The 21,507-nt window shown below is 31.6% G+C and overlaps 1 protein-coding gene across 6 annotated transcripts in view; it reads left to right on the plus strand.

The window, feature by feature from the left end:
* Positions 1-19,258, plus strand: part of LOC121410308 (poly(rC)-binding protein 3-like) — a 122,034-nt gene extending 102,776 nt beyond the window's left edge. For 5 of the 6 annotated variants that reach the window (XM_041602306.1, XM_041602305.1, XM_041602309.1 and 2 more), the window contains 4 exons: positions 945-1,033; positions 2,014-2,063; positions 2,840-2,959; positions 3,960-5,602. In XM_041602306.1, the coding sequence (XP_041458240.1) occupies positions 945-1,033; positions 2,014-2,063; positions 2,840-2,959; positions 3,960-4,308 (608 nt within the window). In that variant the 3' untranslated portion in view covers positions 4,309-5,602. Of the gene's footprint in view, positions 1-944; positions 1,034-2,013; positions 2,064-2,839; positions 2,960-3,959; positions 5,603-15,394 lie in introns of those variants that run through there. The other variant, XM_041602310.1, reaches the window with a different exon arrangement.
* The last annotated feature ends 2,249 nt before the right edge of the window (positions 19,259-21,507 follow it).

Raw genomic sequence — 21,507 nt, forward strand, 5'->3', positions numbered from 1 at the left:
AAAATGCTTGGATATCTGCAGAGAGTAGAATCATCATCCAAGTCAGTTTGAAATATTGGAGAATCATGAACATCAGAGTTTATGAAGAAGATTAGAATGTAATAATCTCTCAGAAATTATCAAGAAGAAACATCTGCAACATGATTTAGGAAAGCATCCCATGTACTGTGGTTTTTCTTGATGAAAATCCAAGCAATATCTTTGTTGATACATATTTGCCTCCTATTTTGAATGTTTGATATATCTTTTGCCTTTCTATCGACCCTCTTTTCATTTAATTTGTCTTGTTTTGATCAGCATACTGAAATCATTTAATGTAAACTATTAGTATTAATGTAACATACTGTATGTTTATCCTTCTGGTTACCTCTATCCATTCCCCTCCATCCCCATCTCATTTGCCTAAGACTCTGAATCTATTTTATGTATTATACCATTTTACCTTTCCCAGCAAACCCATACTGATAACCCCTTGAACAATACATAAAAGTGTCCTAGGATCATATATAGGTTGTCAAGGGTTGCAACTATTCATTTGGAAGTATATATATAGTCGAGTTAGATCAAATGTAATTTATATTGCCTATTAAACTAGTTTCTTGTCAGTAATTGTGAAGTGTCTTTATCTAAAATTTTTCAGTTTTGTGGAAAGTAATTTCCTACCTATTAAATTGTCACCCTTTATTTCTGGTGATTTCATGTTTACTCTTTTTCTTTATCCCGAAAATTATAAAAGTTGTTGACTTTGTACTTTGTCTCACACTGTTTTTTTTTTGTCTGTAAGTCAATATATTCAGAGGAAACACACTGTACAAGGAAAAATGAAAGATATTAGTATACAACAGGGAAAAAGATTGAATAGACCTGTATCTTCATTTTATTACATTGAATATATGATTAATTATTTTAACCATACATTGTTGTATCCCCTTCTCTACTGACAGCATTGACACAGTTTGCAGCCCAAACAGCTGCCCCACCTCCACAGGTACAAGGACAAGCCACAACACAAGAAATTACCATTCCAAACCATGTAAGTATTTAATGTTACACAGATATTTACATTCAAACACAACTCTAAAAATCATTTTGCAAGTCACAATTGCATTATGCTGATTTGTTGAAAATCAGCTTACATTTGAATTTAAAGTTGTTTGGTATTACAATCTTGTCTAAAAACGGACCCTCTGGAGCCAATCAAAATCAAGGGAAACTGTCAGGTCTGACAACTTATCAGACAAAAATATTGATGAAACGCTTTCCAGAACCTATTTCTCTATTCCATAGCAGTACTGGAAGGAAGGATAACAGCTTTATTAATGAGCACTCGATGTGGTCAGACTCACTTTTTGAAAATATCATTTTGTTATTTTCCAACAACGATAAAGACATGATATATACATTTGTCAAGTGATTTACAGAACACTGATATTAAGAAGTAAACATAAACTGTAGACGTCAATTCTCCTTATTGTATCTAGCCGATACTCTGCAATATCAACTATTGATAGCAGTACTTAGATGTGTTGTGAGGGGTACTTCCGATGTCAACAGCTTATTGTCATTTATCGGTGCTGAGAGCTTACAAACTCTTTAAAAATCCTCCCAGTTGTTGAACTGTCAACAGTTTAAATTGATCTATGATTCTGCAAACAATTTTTTAAAATTCTATGGAAACTATGAAATTCACAATTTTACAATTGGCTGAGCTAGCTAGCTGTAAACAGTGGCATTGATCAGCTGCTGTGCTGACTGTTATGAGTAGTGCATGTCCCAACGAAATCATCCTGAATGTTGATATTGATAAAATGATGGGAAATATTAAGAGAATCAGCTATATTTGATAAGGATAATTCAAGCCATATCAAAAGGAATATCTTACAGAAATAAGTATGATGTCTAGTGTCTGTGTTATGCTTCTCTTAAACTTCAATAGCCTTCAATCATTAGCCGCTTTTATCTGCAAGGGGTAATACTCTGACCGTCATTATTTGTTCTTGTTTTATTTTTTAGCTGATTGGATGTGTCATTGGAAGAGGAGGAACAAAGATTCAAGAAATCAGGTAAGATATGTTATTGGTAATATACGTAATCAACCTTTTTTTTGCTCAACTGAACCCAATTTTTAAAATTTTCGCTTCACTTAGTGAACTTCTTGTGCCATGGTATTTTGAGACAAATTATTTCAGGAAAGCCCCTATCCAATTGAGAAGGGGGTTGGATACATATTGTATGATATTGTCCTTTCCCCATCGGTTTGATGTGAAATTCTACCATAATCATAAGAGCTCATGCAGAGTCAAGTCTAATAGGATTTGACATTTTTTTTATGTTCAATAAAGAGAGAGAAAAAAAAATCTTGTCTGAGGAGTGAAGCATTGACATTATATAAGACTATATCAAGTGTTTATATTAATTTCATGAAATGAACACATTTATATACCTATGAACTTTAGGTTTGGATGACAGAAGAAAACATAACATTTTTTTTAATCTCAGGCACATTCTTTAGTACGTGATCAATATCAGCCATATGTTTTAAAGCATTGTATTTAAATTTAGAAGGTAAATCATCTTAAGGTATGGAAGAATGATATTAAATCATTCTGTCGGGGCACTGAAGTGTGTTTTTAAATTTGATTTTCTTCACACTGTTTCAAAGGTAGGATCATAAACATCAGAGATGTAATGCCTTTATTAATCACAATGTGGATGGTTCTTTAGGCTTGTGACATGCAGTTATTGATATTTGCTCAAAATACTTATAAATTATTATTTTGATGAAGAAGCATTCCGATGTTTCTTGACACTAATTGCTATATTTGTATTTGATTGTTAGGCAAATGTCGGGAGCTAACATCAAGATTGCAAACTCACAAGAAGGGAGTACAGACAGATCAGTTACCATCACAGGGTCACCGGAATCCGTTGCTGTAGCACAATGTCTCATTAATACAAGGTGAGTATAAGATGACACAGGACATTAAGAACAGTTGGTACTGGGTTGCAAGATACACCTTCTTCTAAACAAAGGATGTTTTCAAAGTAATGTTTGACATCAAATAGTACTTTCTGATTTGCTTTAAACATCAATATCTATGTTTACCTTCTTTATATTTAAAGGGGGATGGATGCTTTTTGAGCAACACAATTTGACATTCATATTTTTCTAATTTTAATTCCTATTAAAAGATGACATATCTGGAAAATATTTTTCAGTTGATATTTTTTAGATGACAACTAAAAGACAAATATTGATCATGCCTGAAAAACACTGAAGAACATCACTTTTTCAATATCTGTGTTATAAACCTTGCAACCCTGTACTCTGACTTTGCCTAAGGTATGTAATAGGTCTCACTCATGTTTGCATGCTAGATACAGTGATTTATATATATTCTATTGATGTACATATGATTCTTCTGATAAGATAGATCTTTGATGATTGGCACATTAATACCAATCTTTGCATTGCCATGCTATGAATTTAGTTATTTGTTGTCCCAGTCAGAGTTGCTTGCATAGATATCTATTTGTTTGTTCCAGTTAGCCATGTTTCTCCACAAGTCAAATCATGTTTATTTCCACCATCCATTCAATACTGCCCTCTTTATTATCAATCACATTGTTACTGTCCGTCCTCCAACCTTTATTTCTCTCTTCAAATCTCTCTTTAGAAAATTGTTGAAAAGATTGTTTATACAACATTTTTTGTTCTTCGACTGTCCAAATTAATCCTCTTTTTCTAGCGCTGATACCACATATTCCCAGCACATACACACAAATGAAGTAAATGTCTTTATTACCACTTGAAAACATGTCATTGTTCCTCCACAAGTGGTTTCTTTTTTGTTAGTCCTTTTGTTTTCCTGATTCCTGCCCATCCCGAAGGCTGCTTTCCCCTCATCTCTTCCTCCCTCATCTTGTTATGTTTTTCTCCCATTGCCTTGCCCTCACAGCCTCGAGCTAGCAAAGGGGCTGACCTTCGACCCATCGACCTTTGCTACCAGTGTGACCTCATCCTCGTCCTCCAAAACGTCTCCGTCTCTCGTATCCTCACCTCTGACCTCTGCCACCCTGTCCGCTAACCCCCTCACCCTCCTTCCTTCCACCATGAACAACAACGGCACAGCAGTCGGCACGGTAACCACTACGGCACCCACCCATCTCACCATCCCCCTCAACAATCTTCTTAAGACGGTGCCAATGCTCAACCTAGAGGCAGCAGGTCAGCTTGCTAAATCCACCTACGCCACCAAGATACGTGCATCTGCAGCCAACTCTTCCAAGAAGTTCACCCCGTACTGAGTTTCTACAGGCGATCTCTTTGTGGCAATTTAAGTCTTTTACCTGAATAAAGGGAAAGTATTTGTACACATCTACAGCATTTGTGCTAACTTGAGATATAGCTTATACGATGCCATTACCAGTATTCAGACAGTGTTCTCCATGAGCTGAGAAGTTATTTGGGTAATTCAGTGATATGTTTGAACATGTAAATTCTCATTAAATAGACTAGTTTTACTTCTATTTATTCATGTTAATGCAATTTATGGACATCATATTCCAGTTATTATGTCTATAGGATGACAGTGAGTTTACTACTTCTTAACTATTCAACTTGTACTGAGGTATAAATTGTCAGAACCACCAAATAATGAGTCAATATGGATTTTTTTAGGAATGAAAGCTTGGTTAAGTTTTTTTTTAGTGTAGCATGTCTCCTTGAATTAAGATTTTTTTAATTATATAATCTGAATGCACACTAATACAGTAGTTGTAAGCTACATGTGCAACTCGTATTCCTGAATGTGATCACATGAAATTACATTTTCATTACATTAATGAAAACCAACCTGGATATAAGCAAATATCAAACAATATTCTGATCATGTGTCTCATTATAGTAGTGAAATATAATAATAAAAAAAAAAAACATGATCGCTCATTTTCCCATTTAAAAACTTGTTTTTATTCAACTAAAGTTGGCTCATTTTTTGAGGGTGTAAGAAACTTTTGTAACTGATATTTATTACTTGTTAATGTTTTTAGACGAAAAGAGGCTGTATACTCTCTCTTTCTTCTCTTTTAGCACTTTTAGATCAGATTATTAGGAAAAGTACAAATTCTTTTTCTTGCCTAAACAAGCTTGCTAAAAAATTACCTTCATAAAAATGTAAATTTTACAACCCTCCTGATGAGTAGTTTACATTGGAGTTTGATGCCCTAAGGTTTGCAAAAAAGACAGTATATTTACTCTGCCAATACATGTATTCATGTTAAATTGTATTTTTATGTTTAAAATACCACATTGATGTGATGGCTATTTCGTATGAATGTAGGGGAGAAAAAATAATTTTGCTATACATACAGTGATAAAATTGTTCTTTTTAATGTGTGTTACTTGTTTGCTGTACATTAGAATATGTATGTATTGACATGCAAATTGAGAAGAATTGTTGTTTATTCTTACTTGATATGTCATTGTATATTTGCTATGTAATGATGAATACTTTCATGAAAGCTATGTATTCAATATCTTATTCACATGGTTATTTTTCTTTCTTCATGAATCATGTACAGCAATGTCAAGAGAATGCAGCGATTTTTAGATTTTTTTCAAGCATATTTTAAAAGTTTTTGACAATTATCAAAGGAAGGGGGATGTCTCATCAGAGACTACAACAATTTTTTTTTCTAGAATGAATTCATCACCCAAATTGGTTAGCACAAATACTGATAACAAGAATTAGTTAATTTCCTGCAGAATTTTATTATGAATGTCATATCACTTTAAGAGATATTTAATAGTTCAGAGTGTATATTAGTTGGCTGTGACTTTATTAAACAATATTAAACAAAGGTTAGATTGGGTTTTAATGTGAATTGATCAAGAGAATTTACCAATTTGATCTGTATCGCCCAAATTTTGTGCTATTTGGTAGTGTACTTTTGCTTCAAAGGTTGCAGTATATTGGGGTTATGAATGGATTATACACATTTATTATATGAAAACAGGAAGGGGATGCCCCTCTGTTTCATCATTTTTTATAGAATAAGAAGATCACTCATGAATTAATTATCAACAATCTGCCAAGAGTAAAAAGATGAATTACACTTTCAGCATTTTAAATCAATTTCTTTTCATAAAGGAATGAAAATTAATTTGAATACCAGGGGGGCGTTTCATCAATATTTTCGTCCGACAAGTTGTCAGATCTGACAACTTTCCTGGATTCTGATTGGTTGAGAAGCACTGTTACTGTAGTAACTGTCGGATAAAACAGGACTTGTCGGATAAAACGTCCGACAAGTCCTTTCATGAAACGCTCCCCAGGAGTATGTAAATAATAGGTCAATGAACTTTACTATTTCTCTAAATCCACCGAAAAGTATGTAATCTATCTATCATTTCTCAGATTTATTATTTGGCTAAATTTCTTCACAATGTTGTTCCCAAATTTTCTCTTTTTTTATTATATCCATTAATTTTTAAAATGTAAAAAGAATTTCTAAGATATTCAATATTTGGAATGGAATAAATAAGTTAACTTTATCATATGGAACTGAGTTGATAAAAAAAGGTGGGGAAATTATTTTAGAGAAAAGTATGAATTTAAATTGCATTCAACCATGCCATGCACAAGTAGTTTTATTTGAAGTTTTAAAGAGAGAATCTACCTCTGAATTCTTGCCATGTTGTTTTAAATATCTTCCTGACTTTGACAATTCAAATTTGAAAAATGTGACAGTTTCATCCCACCAGAGTCAAATGTCTTCTTACAAGGCAAATTGTTCTCCACAGAGAAAAAAGACATGTGATGCCATAAGCTTGGCTTGAAGATTCTATGATTGCATTTAATGACTAATAGAGCTTGGTGACTATCATAGTGGTCAAACACCTTGTCCTCAAGGATTCCACAGAGTTACACCATTCGTATTACAATGTAACAACTTTTACATAATCAGCAATGCACAAAACAAATATCAGTTATTTAGAAAAGACTGTAGATATAAATATTTTTGTTTAATTGATTTCATGCCAAAATTGTGAATGCCAAATAGTAAATTTGAATAAAACTCATTGTTAATGTAAATCGAAAATACACCATGCTTAACGATTGGTAGAGTAAATTTTAAGGCCCAACCTATTTTTCAATTTTTGCACTTTCAATACAGGTGAGATGAATGAAATACTATCATGCTAAGTTATTGTAAAATGTAAATCATGAATTCATTGAATAGAAACATTGGGTCAGTTTATAGTTATATAGCCTGCTATAGCATCAACCTCAGATGTGTCCATAGGTTTGAAAGACTGGATGGTTATGTGATTTAGCCATATATATGAGGGTAAGGAGTAGACATCAATTGTTCTAAAAGATGATGAAAAAAAGATGATACCCGTCCATTGAGTAAGCCCAGCGAGAACTGTCACTTTCTGTTATGTCTTATCTCGTGACTTTGACTGGAGTATGTCTGCAATTCATCAAATATTACATGCTGCCTGGCCACTCCTTCCCGTTCTTGCTTCAACCTATAGGTCCAAGTCTAAGGACTTCCCAGTAAATTAATTACCGTATGAAGGTGATGTTTTTGTGTATTGAATTTGAAATGTGTACAAAAGACCTCATAACATGGTATCTATTGGTTTTTCAAATACCCAGTGCATTGTAAGAAAGTTCTATTTTATTACGATATCACACCTGCAGTTGGTGATGTTTACTGTAACAAAGAAACTTTGTTTTGAAGTAAATGATTTAATCAATCCAGTCTTGGGATGATAAAAGTCAACACTTAACTTCATTTTATATTGCTTCATATTCATATAGACTTAGTTTATCACATTTTGCTCATGTGCACTCAATACTTAGTGCATTCGCTAGAGCATTGTGTTCTGTAAGAGAACTTACAGTATGGTCCATAGAAAGAATTCTTCTTAATCTTCCATTTTGTACATAGACTTAAGGAGGCTATACAGAGTTCATAATGATAATGCTTGTGTATAGGTTATGTCAGTGTATGTTGTGCATATGTTTGTAGTGGAGCTGTAAATTCAGTTGATATCCATGCTTTGTTGATGGTGTTACAGCATAACATGTTGATGTCTCATTTATTATTGTCTTCCTTGAACTCATTCATGGGCTATGACTGTTGCTGAATTTCTTTTAACAAGACAAAATGATCTAATTGAAGATTCATTATTTGAGTATGATTAAAGTTGGATTAGAAAAAGCAGTTAGTTAATGCTCTTTTCACATCTGAGAAAAAACACTCATCTGTATCCACTTCCTGTCTTCACAATTTCTTCTCTTTTTCCTTGTATGTCCTATCCATGACTTAATGAATCATAATACTCCATCCTCTCTTCCACACTCTGTGTTTCATTATTGCTCTTACCCACTCTATTCACTGTCCCTCATTTGAATCTGTGAATTCTTTATGTATAAAGATATATTTAAGTCAGTTTGGACAGCTATAATTTTGACATTCTTCGTACATATGTGTTATATGTGTTCTGGTAAATGGCATACTACACCTTATATCAGTGTTCATTGTTGATAAATGAGTTGCAAATCAACTGAGAGGGAAATTCAATTTTATATGAATTTCAATAGTTAATGAAAGGAAATGATACTCAAGTCATCCTTATTTTCATTTGAATTGTTCTTGGCATTTTCCCACTGTATGAAAGAGAGCTTTAACTAGGAAGATATATTTTGCAAGCTGCACCAAATTTGTATACCGTAACTTTAGCATAAAATTTGGAGTTGAGATGTTTGACAGGTGATATTTTCCAGCATTATGTACTTGTATATTGTGTTGACAAAAAATGCTAGTGGCACTCTAGATGTGTATGATATTAAGATTGCAACATTATATTGTTTATATCTTCACACCCATAAGTTGCTATTCATTTTCTACAACTGGATGAATTTATATTTGATACTACAAAGATAGAATTTTTCTTTTCATTACACATCAGGAGACCTCTTCAGCCAAGTTTTGTATTTTGTAGTATGTGTATTCAGGACAAGAATTGTCCTTAGAGCTGTCCTCCACATGGATAAACGTACACAAACATGCCTACGCCTTGTTAAGTTGAATTCAGATCAGCTATGCCATGATTTAATACAGATAAAGAATATTTTAACATGTAAATTTCTCCAGTCATGGGGGGGAGGGATTGTCTATAATTATGATGATAAAAGAAAGAGTGCATGGATGAAGCACTTCCGTATTCATGCTGAACTTCTAATCTATTTTAGATAATTCATTTTTGCTTATGAAATGAATAAATGTAAATAATGTTAATACAAAGTAGGAAAAATTTTGAGCCTTTCAAGATAAGATCATTGATTATTTTATTCATTTCCTTGTAGTTATTATTTATTATAATTTTTATGTTCGATTAAAAAATGCTTATTTTCTTCTTTTTCTATTTTAAAAAAATTGAGTATAGGCCCACAAGTTGTGGGCCCAAAATCTACTAAAGGAAATAAATTAGGAGTTAATAAAGATATAATTGGACTGTGTACTTTATTCAATGTAATAAACAAATCTTGGATGGAGATGGAGAGTGCTGAAAGAAGACTCATATCTTTGTGTTCAATGGACCATATTGCATGAAATTTAAGCCAGTTGTATAAAATGATGGTTGATTTAAGATTATGAAATCATATACAATATAATGTGGTAATTTTCACATAATTGTCATTTAAAATGTGATTAGCATTTTTTAGTGAGACACGCTGTATATTAGGCTCAGGTAGTAGTAATACATCATGTCTTTATTAAAGATCATGTCAAAGAACCAGGCCCGGCAAGCCATCAAGTTAGCCGGCAGGTTAAATTTACATTATAAAAGCATACATGAATTACAGTACATTATACCTTGTATTTAATTAACTGCATTTTACCCTTTGAAGATGTCACTTTTTCAATTTTTATGCAGACATTTGTATGAAAGAGACACATATCTTGATAAGATGGTTTAAACAAAACATTACAGGGTAGGTTTTATGTAAGTTAACATGATTATTTAGAATTGAACATGTATTAGTTGGAACATAGATGTACATTTAGGTACAATACAAAACTAATATTTAAACACTATCTTTGCTCACAGAAAAGTGTCTACATGTACATTGATTTTTTAACAAAGTTCAACACCAGTAACAAGAGAGTATGCATTTATTATCAGTTGCAATGGAAAATACCACATTAAATTTTCAGTATTTCTCAAAAGATAATCTTGGACCATAGTCCTTTCTAAAGCAGTGCAAGCATACTCCTGATATTGATAGACATAGCTATCCGGTAGGATATAAAGAATCTTTATTATAGTTCATCATGCTCATAACATGGTAATTAGAGGGAATTCGTCTGATACAAAAGTAAAAGGAAAATCAACTTTTTGCATTGTGCCATTGTAATGTAGAGTCCTTAGTTTTCTTTCCTTTCTGCCAGCTTTTATATGCCTAATGAATTGCCCATCCCTGCCAAATTTATTGGAAATTTTGTAGGTAATACAATTTACTTTGGGCAGATACATTTCTGCTGTGACTTTATTTTTTATTTTTTTTTAGGTTTTCTTTATTTGGTGCTGAAAAATTGTTTGTTCATTTCGTAAGGTATTAAATCAGTATTCTCTTTTAGAAGAAGTGAACAATTTGATTGGTTCACCAGATCTCTATAGAAGTAATGAAGTGAGGCTGTTAATATGTTTCCAACACTAAACGAGGTGATGGAGGCATTTTGTTTTCAGGTTGTCCGTCCCATTTTGAATTACTACTATAATTGAGACCATTGATAAGGTAAATAAATGAGTGTAGATCTAGCATGTAAGCTATGATAAATTCAATGGACATTTGGTGGAAGAGGTGACAGGGTCTTCAAATTGTTTCAATAACACCAGAAAACCTGATAATCTTACCAACATAAATCAAACTTGAATGAATAATGAGCTGAAGAGATTTTGTTGTGGAAGAGGTCAAAGTTTACAGGGTCACAAAGAGTGTTAAAAACACATGAAATACCTCATTAATATGATAACCTATAAAATACATTTTAAAACTTTAAAAAAGCATGACCAATGATTGATTTTATATTGCTTGACCTGTTATGGCTTATCTTCTTGGGGTGGGGATGATCACTTTACTTATTTCATATTTTTTTTCCTAATATACTAGTTCTTGGTCCTTCTGTGTAAGTTTCGATATTATGATTTAAACCATTTTTAATTTTGCCAGAAATTATGAATTTAAGGGGGGGGGAGTAAGGCAACTAGAATATGATAAAACTAAACGTTCAATGCTCCATAACACTACCCCAAAATTTATATATTATAAATTTTGTTGCCTCCCTTACCTATTTGATTCATTTACATATTAGGATATATGATAATGTTTTGTTAATATTTATATTCATCATTGTCATCTCTATATAAAAGGAGTTCTGATTCTTGCAACTAAGGGAGATTAAAATGTGACATTGAATCATTTTAGTGAGCCATTAGGAATGAAGGATGATTGTCCCCTAGAAAATTAAAAAGGACAATTGATGTTCATGGATATAACTGAATATGCCAAGTCTTTCTTTAAGCTAGGGGTATTGCTATGCCTTGATGCTGTTGACTTTGGCTCTGTCGCATATTCTTTGAGTTTGTCAACATTTAATGTTGTACCAATAAAATATTGGTTTTAAATATAGCCACTGAACCATCATCCATACATGTATCATTCTCAATATGAGATTAATTGAACTTCATTACAATATGTAGTAAAACAGGGATCTGGTATCAAAAGAGCATTTTCTTTGACTTTTTTTTGTTTGTTTTATTGTGCCATTGACTTTGGACCAGCATTTACTGAAAAAGAGCATTATTATGAATCATTTAGATTCAAACACGAGTGTGTAAAGTATTTCATTGTTACCCCACCTTTGAAAGGATATTGTGCTAATGTGTACTAAGATAACATTTTTAAGTCTTGCCAGCAATGTTGCCATACAACGAAAAGGTTTTTGCTTTAGAAACCCTGCTTTAGAAGGCTTACTTCATATCATTTAAGATGATGAATTGGCCATGTTACATAATCATTATATTTCTCAAAATAGCAAATTATAAGATGATTTATAAGAACACTGACCCCCCCCCTTCTTTATGTGATACCCTAAATGTAAAATATCAATATCTTGTCAATAACATCAGTTATTTTAACTTTAACCATGTAAAAACAAAATAATAAGTTTCTGGTAACTTGAAGGTTTGTACACCTTTTTACATCTACCCCTTCAGATTGTAGAGAAAGATTACTTACAAGATTGTGTAACCTGAAATTTCAATGCTATGAATTCAGCTGCATTTTTAAGAATTTATCACTATGTGTTTGATATCCTGTGTAAAACATTGTAATAGTTGAAATTATGTGTAACAGTGGCAAAGGTTCATCTCTGCACTTTTTTTATTCATTGTAATCAAATAGAGCAGTCAAATCAAAATAGAAATAAATTATTTTTTAAGACTTTCATTTTGATGAGATGATTGCATTAAGCATTGTTATTTTATGGTAACTAATCGTCACATAATTGTTATCTTACAATAAGGTTACTTGTCCATTAACATAATTAAATTAATTTTTTATTAGATTATCAGTGACTGGTTTTGCCAATATTTTTGGACTGGGTTGTAGTTAGGACATCTGTGTGTTGTGTTCCTTTAGATTGTGTTGTAATATAAAACATATCATTATGGTTATTAATGGAAATCATGTATTCTGTGTTGTCTAATCTGATATTATAAGAGGCACGTCTCATATAATTGTATTCATCATGTTGTGCATTTTAGACATTTGAAGTCGCGTGTTTAGTCATTGTATGTCATGAAATTTGCCAATGAGTTGTACAGAAATTATTGTAAGATATTAGTTTTAGCTGTATTAATCATCGAATGTTTAACAACGTTTTAGTCTTTGAATTTTATGCCATGCCATACTCATGAAGAAGGCTTTACTTGTAAGATATTAGGAATAAGATATAATGTTTGATGCCATGGTTTGATTATTAGATGGTCATTATTCTTGATACTATAATCTGCAGTAGTGTGATGATTTAGGAGTAGACAGCATCCAACAAAGGGTCATGTGGTTTGGTAATTTAGTCATGTGATTAATCATATGATATACCATGTGATGGTAGGTATGATTTGATTATACAGAGCTGCTTTTATCGCATGCTGAATAAATGTCATCCACCTGGGAAACATTAAATATATACATATTTCTCTTTTGTATGTTTTTATTTATGTGTGTCAGAGTTAATGTGTGAAAAATTAAAATATGTAATCCCATGAATGATTTCGGAAATCAGTCATGAAAAATTTAGTATTGCATAAAAATGTAATAATGAATATCAAAGCCCCCTAATATGAATAGACGAGAGCAAATGTAAAGTATCGAAAAATTAACTTCATCATGATTGAAACCTGAAGATGAATTTTTACAGTTGCGAAACAATGAGAAACAATGAGTATAAAATTGAGTAAAATCCTATGAATGGCTATTCATTTTTGAACTTTACTTCTTGCTTCTTACATTGCTCTTAATATGCTCAGAAAGATTAACAATTTTGAATTTCCACCAATCAAATTACAACTCTGATAGAACTTGTGAGATCTGTCAATTTCTTTGAACCCCAATAGTCAAATTTTCACTTCAGTTCAAGAAATATGTTCAATTTCCGGTGTTCTTGTAATAATTTAAGTTAATATATGACTTTATACCTTCATAATTATGATTATGATAAATTGCTTAACAATATTATCCAAGAAGATTTAATGAGAGGAGAGTGAAGGAGTTGTATGTATTAAAGTTTGGTTTGCTCACATGATACAAAAAAACCTAATTTAGATGGAACCTGTCTTTGAATTCTCACTAATCAAGGCACCATGATATGTACAACTTGCAATCAAATTTGACACAGAAAATCTGATCACTTACTGGTCCCATGAACCAAATGCACTTGCAAAAATTATTTTGATTGACAATTATGGTTTAGATTGATTGCATATATTTGTATAACGGTCATTCTATTTTGTTCCTAAATCAACTAAATATGAAAGTACTCCTTATTTAGACTAGAAAAAACTTCCACAATTCAAATAAAACTGTACAATAATTATTGTATTATGTTTTTCAACACATCCTTATCTATGTTTCTTGTAGTCCCATTGTTGCATGTTTTCCCTCTATTATAATTACCATTACTTTTACATTCTACAATTATGATCATGTAATTCATGTTAAGGAATTTAGTGTAATGATGTTCCCCCCCTCCATGGTGTTACCCATTGAGTAGTTCATGTACATATATGTTGAGTCTGTAGAGTCCATAAAAGACATATTTTGGTAAGTTGGTTGTGAGACCAAAATATATTAGCATTTTGTCTATTTGCAATGATACCGCCATTCTAAATTCCATGAAGAAGAGATAAAGGAAATGATAATAAACATGATGTGTGTTACATGGCTAAAATGAATGTATAAAAGCAATAAAAAAGACATATTTCATATGGCAAAAATAATACTAAAAAGGAATAACTAGTACTCTAGAATTTTTACCAATTTGAAGCCGGCTAAGATAAAAAACTTGCGGCATTCCCTTGTGATTGAAAATAAATGAACTAACATTAAAGGATTGATGTGTAGTGTTATACAAAATTATAGGAATTCAAATTGTAGATTTTGTGTATTGGTACATAAAACTTAATTTTATGATAAACTCATCATTTCCAACTAAATTTTATCAAAATATTCCACTGAATTTTTATAAATGTGAAAGTTCACCCTTATGAGCAGAATAGTAAGAGAAATTAAATTAGGCAAATTTGAATAATTAGAACGCTGAATAAGAAATTTTCAAAAATATACACTAATGTACTACTATTTTGTAAAAAGTAATCACATTATTTGTGACTTCCTTCTAGCCCTATTGTAATGTATAATTAATATGGATAAACACAAGCTCTTATCAGTGTCAAGACTCCTGGTTTTTATTTTGAATAGAAGACATTTGGTCATTTTTTCATTGTTTTCTCTGGGTTTCCTCCATATTTATATTATTTACAGTACAACACATAACCATTGAAATTTAGATCAACAATTTGTTCTATCTCGTTTCACCTAAAATTATTTGAAAGCCAAAAGATATACTTAACTTCAAATATTATCATCAAACATAGATAAATATATGTTTCTATATCTATTATCTCAATACAAATATTTTGTAACTTTGGGGAATTTAAAGTGAAATTCCTAGCAATGAACATAATTGTTGTAGAGTTTTAACTGATTATTATATTCCTTCTGAAAAGCAATCTTTTCTTTCTTTTTCCTAGGTTGTCACTAGAAGTGAATGGTTTTACAGGTCTTGGTATGCCAGGTGTAGGGGTCTTTTAAACATCTCAACCCTCCTACCTCTATCACCTCCCTTCTTCACATCCTACAGTGGGTTGTTCAATCCGGACCAATCAACATTCTTCTCATAGCTCCTGTGCAATGTCATGCACAGAAGCTCCTGGCCTACTGTACTTCATAGGTAGTCAACTTATTTTTAGTTAGGCCACGATTATGCACTTGAGTTGTGGTTTGTAAAACAGAACTATGCATCATATAAATATCATGCTACATAGTTTTTTTTTGGTTTGTTTTGTCTGAATATGTGACTAAATATCAGAACTCCTATTTGTATGCATTATGTCACAATTGAATTAAGCTTATTTTGTATTACAAATGTATTGACAGGTCAGTAAAGAACTGTAATCAGCTAGATACAATAACAGGGTGGCTAATGCTTTATCATAGAGATATATATATTGATATACATCTCTATGTGCTTTATCTATATCCATCAGCTTAAGATATAAGATATACAGTATTTCTAAATTCAGTCAATGTATCCTTGTGACTTTTCTTCTTTCCATTCGTACAAGGAATGGTTTATGAGAAAGAAAGGGCCTATATGTTCATGAAACTAATAGTCACAGTTAGATGAGATTTTCAACATGTTTATACATGGATTTATTGGTTATGTATTTTATGAAACAGATATTATTTGATCTTGTATAATCGGATATTGATGTTGATATCAGATGATTATCAAATGTTCTAATTAACCAAAAAGATGCTTCCAATGAATAAAGTCAAGAACTAATAATGACATTGAAATATTTTACTGGAAGAGTATGTATGGAACATTTTGTTATGTTTCTAAGCGGAATAAGAGTGCAACCGTCCAAGATGGTAACTTGGTGAATCCAAACGTGTAATCAAGCAATCATTGTAAAACTTCATGTAAAGTGTTTTTTTTTCAACTTGTACAGATATGAAAAGAAAGTAGAGCATATAAAACATTATCAAGTGATGAGTGATGAAAGTAATATTATATGTTACATGTACTTAAATATATTTCAGTTTATGAGGAAGTGTTTCTAAAAAACTAGCATTATAACTTTTCTTAATCTAGATGAGTATTCTAAACAAGGTGACCGATATGTGAGTAAAATGTATACTAGACTAGAACGATCTGGAAGTAACTTGGTAAAATAAAATACATGTTTTTTCCAATTTTGTATATCTTTCTCCCTCTCTTCCTTCATCATTCTTCTCCTTCATCTTCTTTGTTTCTTCATTTATTGTCATGAAGAAGTATATTAGTATTAGAAGTATTTGTAGGATTATATCATAATAGGATAGGTAAAAGATAAATGTATCAGAGATTTTCTGAAGTTTCAAAAGAAAATGCTGAAATATGCTGACAGCATTGTACAAAGAAATAGTAAATATTTGTATTCATATATCATTATTAATATTATGCAACTATGTGGAGTTGTGTAAATTTTAGCCAACACAAAAATCCAATACTTCATGAAGCGCAATAATCTGGTACGTCTTTTTGTCAATTTGAAACAGAAACTTGTACCAGGCATGTTTGAATTGAAATAATTATATGTAAAAGTATCTTTATCATTAATAAAAATCGCTGTTTAAGATGTTAAGTACTAAGATAGTTTTAGAATTATACTTCACTAGGATAATTTGATTAACTACAATTTAATGACAAAAAAAGACTTGTATAATGATCTAATTAATAGCTTGCCATCCAATATAAACTTTCAAACATGTTAAAATCACAGTACACTCTATGAAGACATACCTGAATGTATTAAAGAAACTGCCTCATCACCCTTCCCCCCCCAAAAAAAAAAAGAAGAAGAAGAAGAAAAATAATTAAACACAGAGGTACATACAGGAGCAGTGATTTTGGTGAGATGGAACACAAAAATTCACTACCCAAAAATGTTTTGAGAGGCCAAAGCAGGATAATTTATGGTGAATACCAGAATAGCAAGATTATAATGTAGAAATATTATTCCAAAAATTCAGATGAGATGCAAAGTTCTGAAGATTCTTCCATTTGTTATGGCTCCACAATAATTGCAAAATTATATATTTTTCTGTATATATAGTGAACCTCAGGATATTTTATTTTACAGCAGATTAAAATCAAATTGCACAATATACCATATAAGTCACCCAGTTTCAGAATTTGATAATGTTATAGTTCACATAATGTGTTCAACTATTTCAGTTCTTATACATTTTTAATTGAAAAATATTAGCTTAACGGATTTAATGGGAAGTATGAGATTTTCCCACATACAATATTTTCCCTCAGTACGTTCTCCTTTAATTGCATGTTATTGTATAAAAAAATAATTGGCATGACAATAAAGTATTATTGCTCCACAAACAGAGCATAAATTTAAGGTTTTTTCCCTCAATTGAACCAACCCCTCCCCAATGTTCTTAGTGCCAGCAGAATCACCTCTACCCCCCCCCCCCCCCCCGCTCTCTCTCCCATCCTCTTTGTTTAGGGTGTTATATTGAAGCTTCTAGATACTAGAAAATATGAAATATATTAGTTTTACTTTTCTCTTTTCTTTCTGGATTTTCAAAAGCAGCAATAACTACATTTTGAGAAAAAGAAACACATTAGTAAGTCACCTTATCAATAATACCCCCCCCCCCTACTCAAAGGTCATCTTTAGATGCATAATAAGGCCTGTATTTCTTTTCAGAATGATAAGAAGTAAGATTTTTTAACAAGTTGCTGCTATAAATACAGCTTATAAAGTTGATTGAATGTATATCATTTGTTGTATTTTTCATGTTTCATAGTTTTCTATGCAAAGTAAAGATTGTTATTTATGAGTAATATGAAGTCCTTATAAAAGAGAGATAAGATTCAATCATATTTTCATTATCTGAAATTTATTTAATAAGTCTGTTCTATGATAAATCTAAATTTTCAAAGTACTGAATGTTGTCATCTTGGAAATAGACAAGCAGCTATATACTGTATATATATATATTTCACTGGTAATTCATTATACATGTATGCTGTATTTTGGACAAAGGCTTAAACATCAATCACCCGTTGCAGTGGATGATTTCATGTTTGGTGTTTTGCTAGTATTGAGGTTGGTGTTCAAACTTCTAATGTGAATTTACAAAAATGATCCAAATCACATTGATACACATAATATAGACACCTAGTCGGAGTATTAGCTTTATTTTAAAATTTGGTGCTGAGTTGAAATGAAAATTGGTCCATGACCATAATAAAAGATTAACACCAAACTTGAAAACACCCATTGTGGCTAGCCCTAGTAACACATGATAGTGAGACTTTGATTATTTGTGTGTGTATTTTGTCTCGTATTCACCCATTCAATTTTGACATGTAAGTACTGAAACTTCCAAAAATATCACAAGATTATTTATATTTATATATTCAGTGGAACTGACTGAAAATTGTTCTGCTGGTTATTCCCTCAAAAAAAGTTTTTTTTAACTCTTTTTAATAAAAATCAAAATAATCGTGTTCCACTTCAAATAAAACTTATTATCCCATTCCTTACAGTATATCTTTAAATGACAAATGTTATGTTTGTTTCATGTGTTGATAGAGTTGTAAAGAAATTGAAAACAAGATATGTGATTGTAGAAGAGATAGAAAGGACTTTCTTTTTATTGTATAGGCTGATAACAGACATCATAGAACTCTGTTCGCCAACTCAGATATTTATTTGCTGTATTTTGTGCCAAGGTTTTATGGAAGATGAAAATAGGGAAAACATTTATTCCAGGAGTGTGTGTTTATCATTTGATATGCTGAATAAAATTAGATATTCAAATAATCGCTGTTTGTGCTGTGTTATGTGTACACGTGATTTTATTCTGTTTTAACAATTGCAAATTAATTGACATATTGATGTGAATTAAAGGTCAAGTCCACCCCAGAAAAATGTTGATTTAAATGAATAGAAAAAAATCAAATTAACACATCGCTGAAAATTTCGTAAAAATCGGATGAAAAATAAGAAAGTTAATTATAACATTTTAAAGTTTCACTTATTTTTCACAAAACAGTGATATGCACAACTCAGTGACATTCAATTGAATGCTCAAATCACTATTTATTTTGTTTTTTATTGTTTGAATTATACAATATTTCATTTTTTTACAGATTTGACACTAGGGACCAACTTGACTGAATAATAAAGTTTTGAGCAATGCTAGTTCCACATGTTCATTGAGGAATCAATCGTTGTTTCACTTGACAATGAGGAGATTAGAATATTTGATATTTCATGTAATAAAATACAAAAGAAATAGTGGATGACGTCATCAGTCATTTGCATACAGACCAGGCGTATACATTCGTAATTCCGAAGCTTCGTTATTCCAAAGGTTCGGATATTCCGAAGGTTCGTTAATCTGAAAGCGAAATAAGGTTCGTTGTTCCGAAGGTTCGACAATCCGAAAACGAAATGAGGTTTGTTGTTCCGAAGGTTCGTTAATCCGAAAACGAAATAGGGTTCGTTTATCCGAGGACGAAATGAGGTTCGTTGTTCATGACACCTCTTTTCCTATTTACATTCATCAAAATATTCTGTAGAATGTCTTCAGTTTTAGGTTGAAAGATCTTATTCCTGAATTAATTACACAGTGAAATCGGATTTATTTATTTTATTTATTTCACATCTTTATACAGGATAACAAATTCAGCTATACGAGATAAAAACATTAACAAAGATAAAAAGCTGGTTTGCAATTGGACCCTGTTAATTAAAATACATACAAAATTATTCATAATCTTTTACCTCAACTTCATTTATTTTGATTATATTTGGCGAGTTGTAGTAGTAGTCTTAGAAATTCAGACTTGATTAAATTAGATGAGGAAAAACCATACTAGCTAATTTTGTTATGTCAATTTTTAGGGGAATTTCATTTGACTTACCATGTATGAGCGATGCCGAGTGAAATCTCCGGAGGGTGACTGGTGGATGTACCTTTATCTCTTGGCCAATAGTATAGGGTGAGTTAGTTGGTAGGATGGCCAAGTTATGGTTATTTTGTTATGATTTACATGTATAATAATAAGGCAAAACTTTTTAAATATTACGATGTGCTTAAAAAGAATGATTTAATCAGTGCTGTATTATTATTATCATTGTGTAATTGGAATATATATTTTTGTAATAATTAAGACTTCATTGAAAAGTGATTAATAATTCTTAGTAATGAGCAAGAAATGAAATAATGTACATTTGCATGCATTTTTTGGGGGTATAATTTCTACGGGTTATTTAATTAAATCCATGATTACATATCAGGGGCGGATCCAGCTTTCGCCAATAGGGGGGCCGAAAATATTGTGATCAACATTTTTCTCGATTGGCCGCTACAATCTGGCTTTTTTTTTTGGTTTTTCAGGGGGTAGTCCTAACTAAAGACTGAATTCTTAAGTATATGTTAGTTTTTATTGCTATAAAAAATATAAGGTATCTGTGCACTCTTAATATATAATGCGAGCGCGAAGCGCGAGCCAAAAATCTTTGATACTTTATGTCCTTGGAACTGAAGAATCAGAGCAGTTAATATAATCATGAACAAAGATAAGTATCCAACTAAACAATGCGAGCGCGAAGCGCGAGCCGAAATTTTATCATATAGTAACGTGAAAAGTGACTCAATTAGGACTGTTTTAGTGATTAATGGAGAGGATACAAGTATCACCAATTTAATAATGAGAGTGCGAAGCATGAGCTTAATTTTTTGATATACTGACATGATAAAGGAGCATTTTGACATATTTTCAAAGAGCATATGTTTTTCACAAATCAAACGATGCGAGCGCGCAGCGCGAGCTGAACATTTTGATACACATTAACAATTTGTGTAAATCAAACAAAATAATGAAAGACTGATGTGCGAGCTAAAAAATGTGTGCAAATTGATATCAGAACTGGATATATTGTATATATATTGGTTATATATTAGTGTCATTTAACCCTCTTGAATGGGATTCATTTCACAGGCAATGCAAGCGCGAAGCGCGAGCGAAAAATTTTGTATAAGCGAGCGAAAAATTTTGTATAAA

The sequence above is a fragment of the Lytechinus variegatus genome, chromosome 3 (assembly GCF_018143015.1).
Source record: "Lytechinus variegatus isolate NC3 chromosome 3, Lvar_3.0, whole genome shotgun sequence".
NCBI lineage: Eukaryota > Metazoa > Echinodermata > Echinoidea > Temnopleuroida > Toxopneustidae > Lytechinus > Lytechinus variegatus.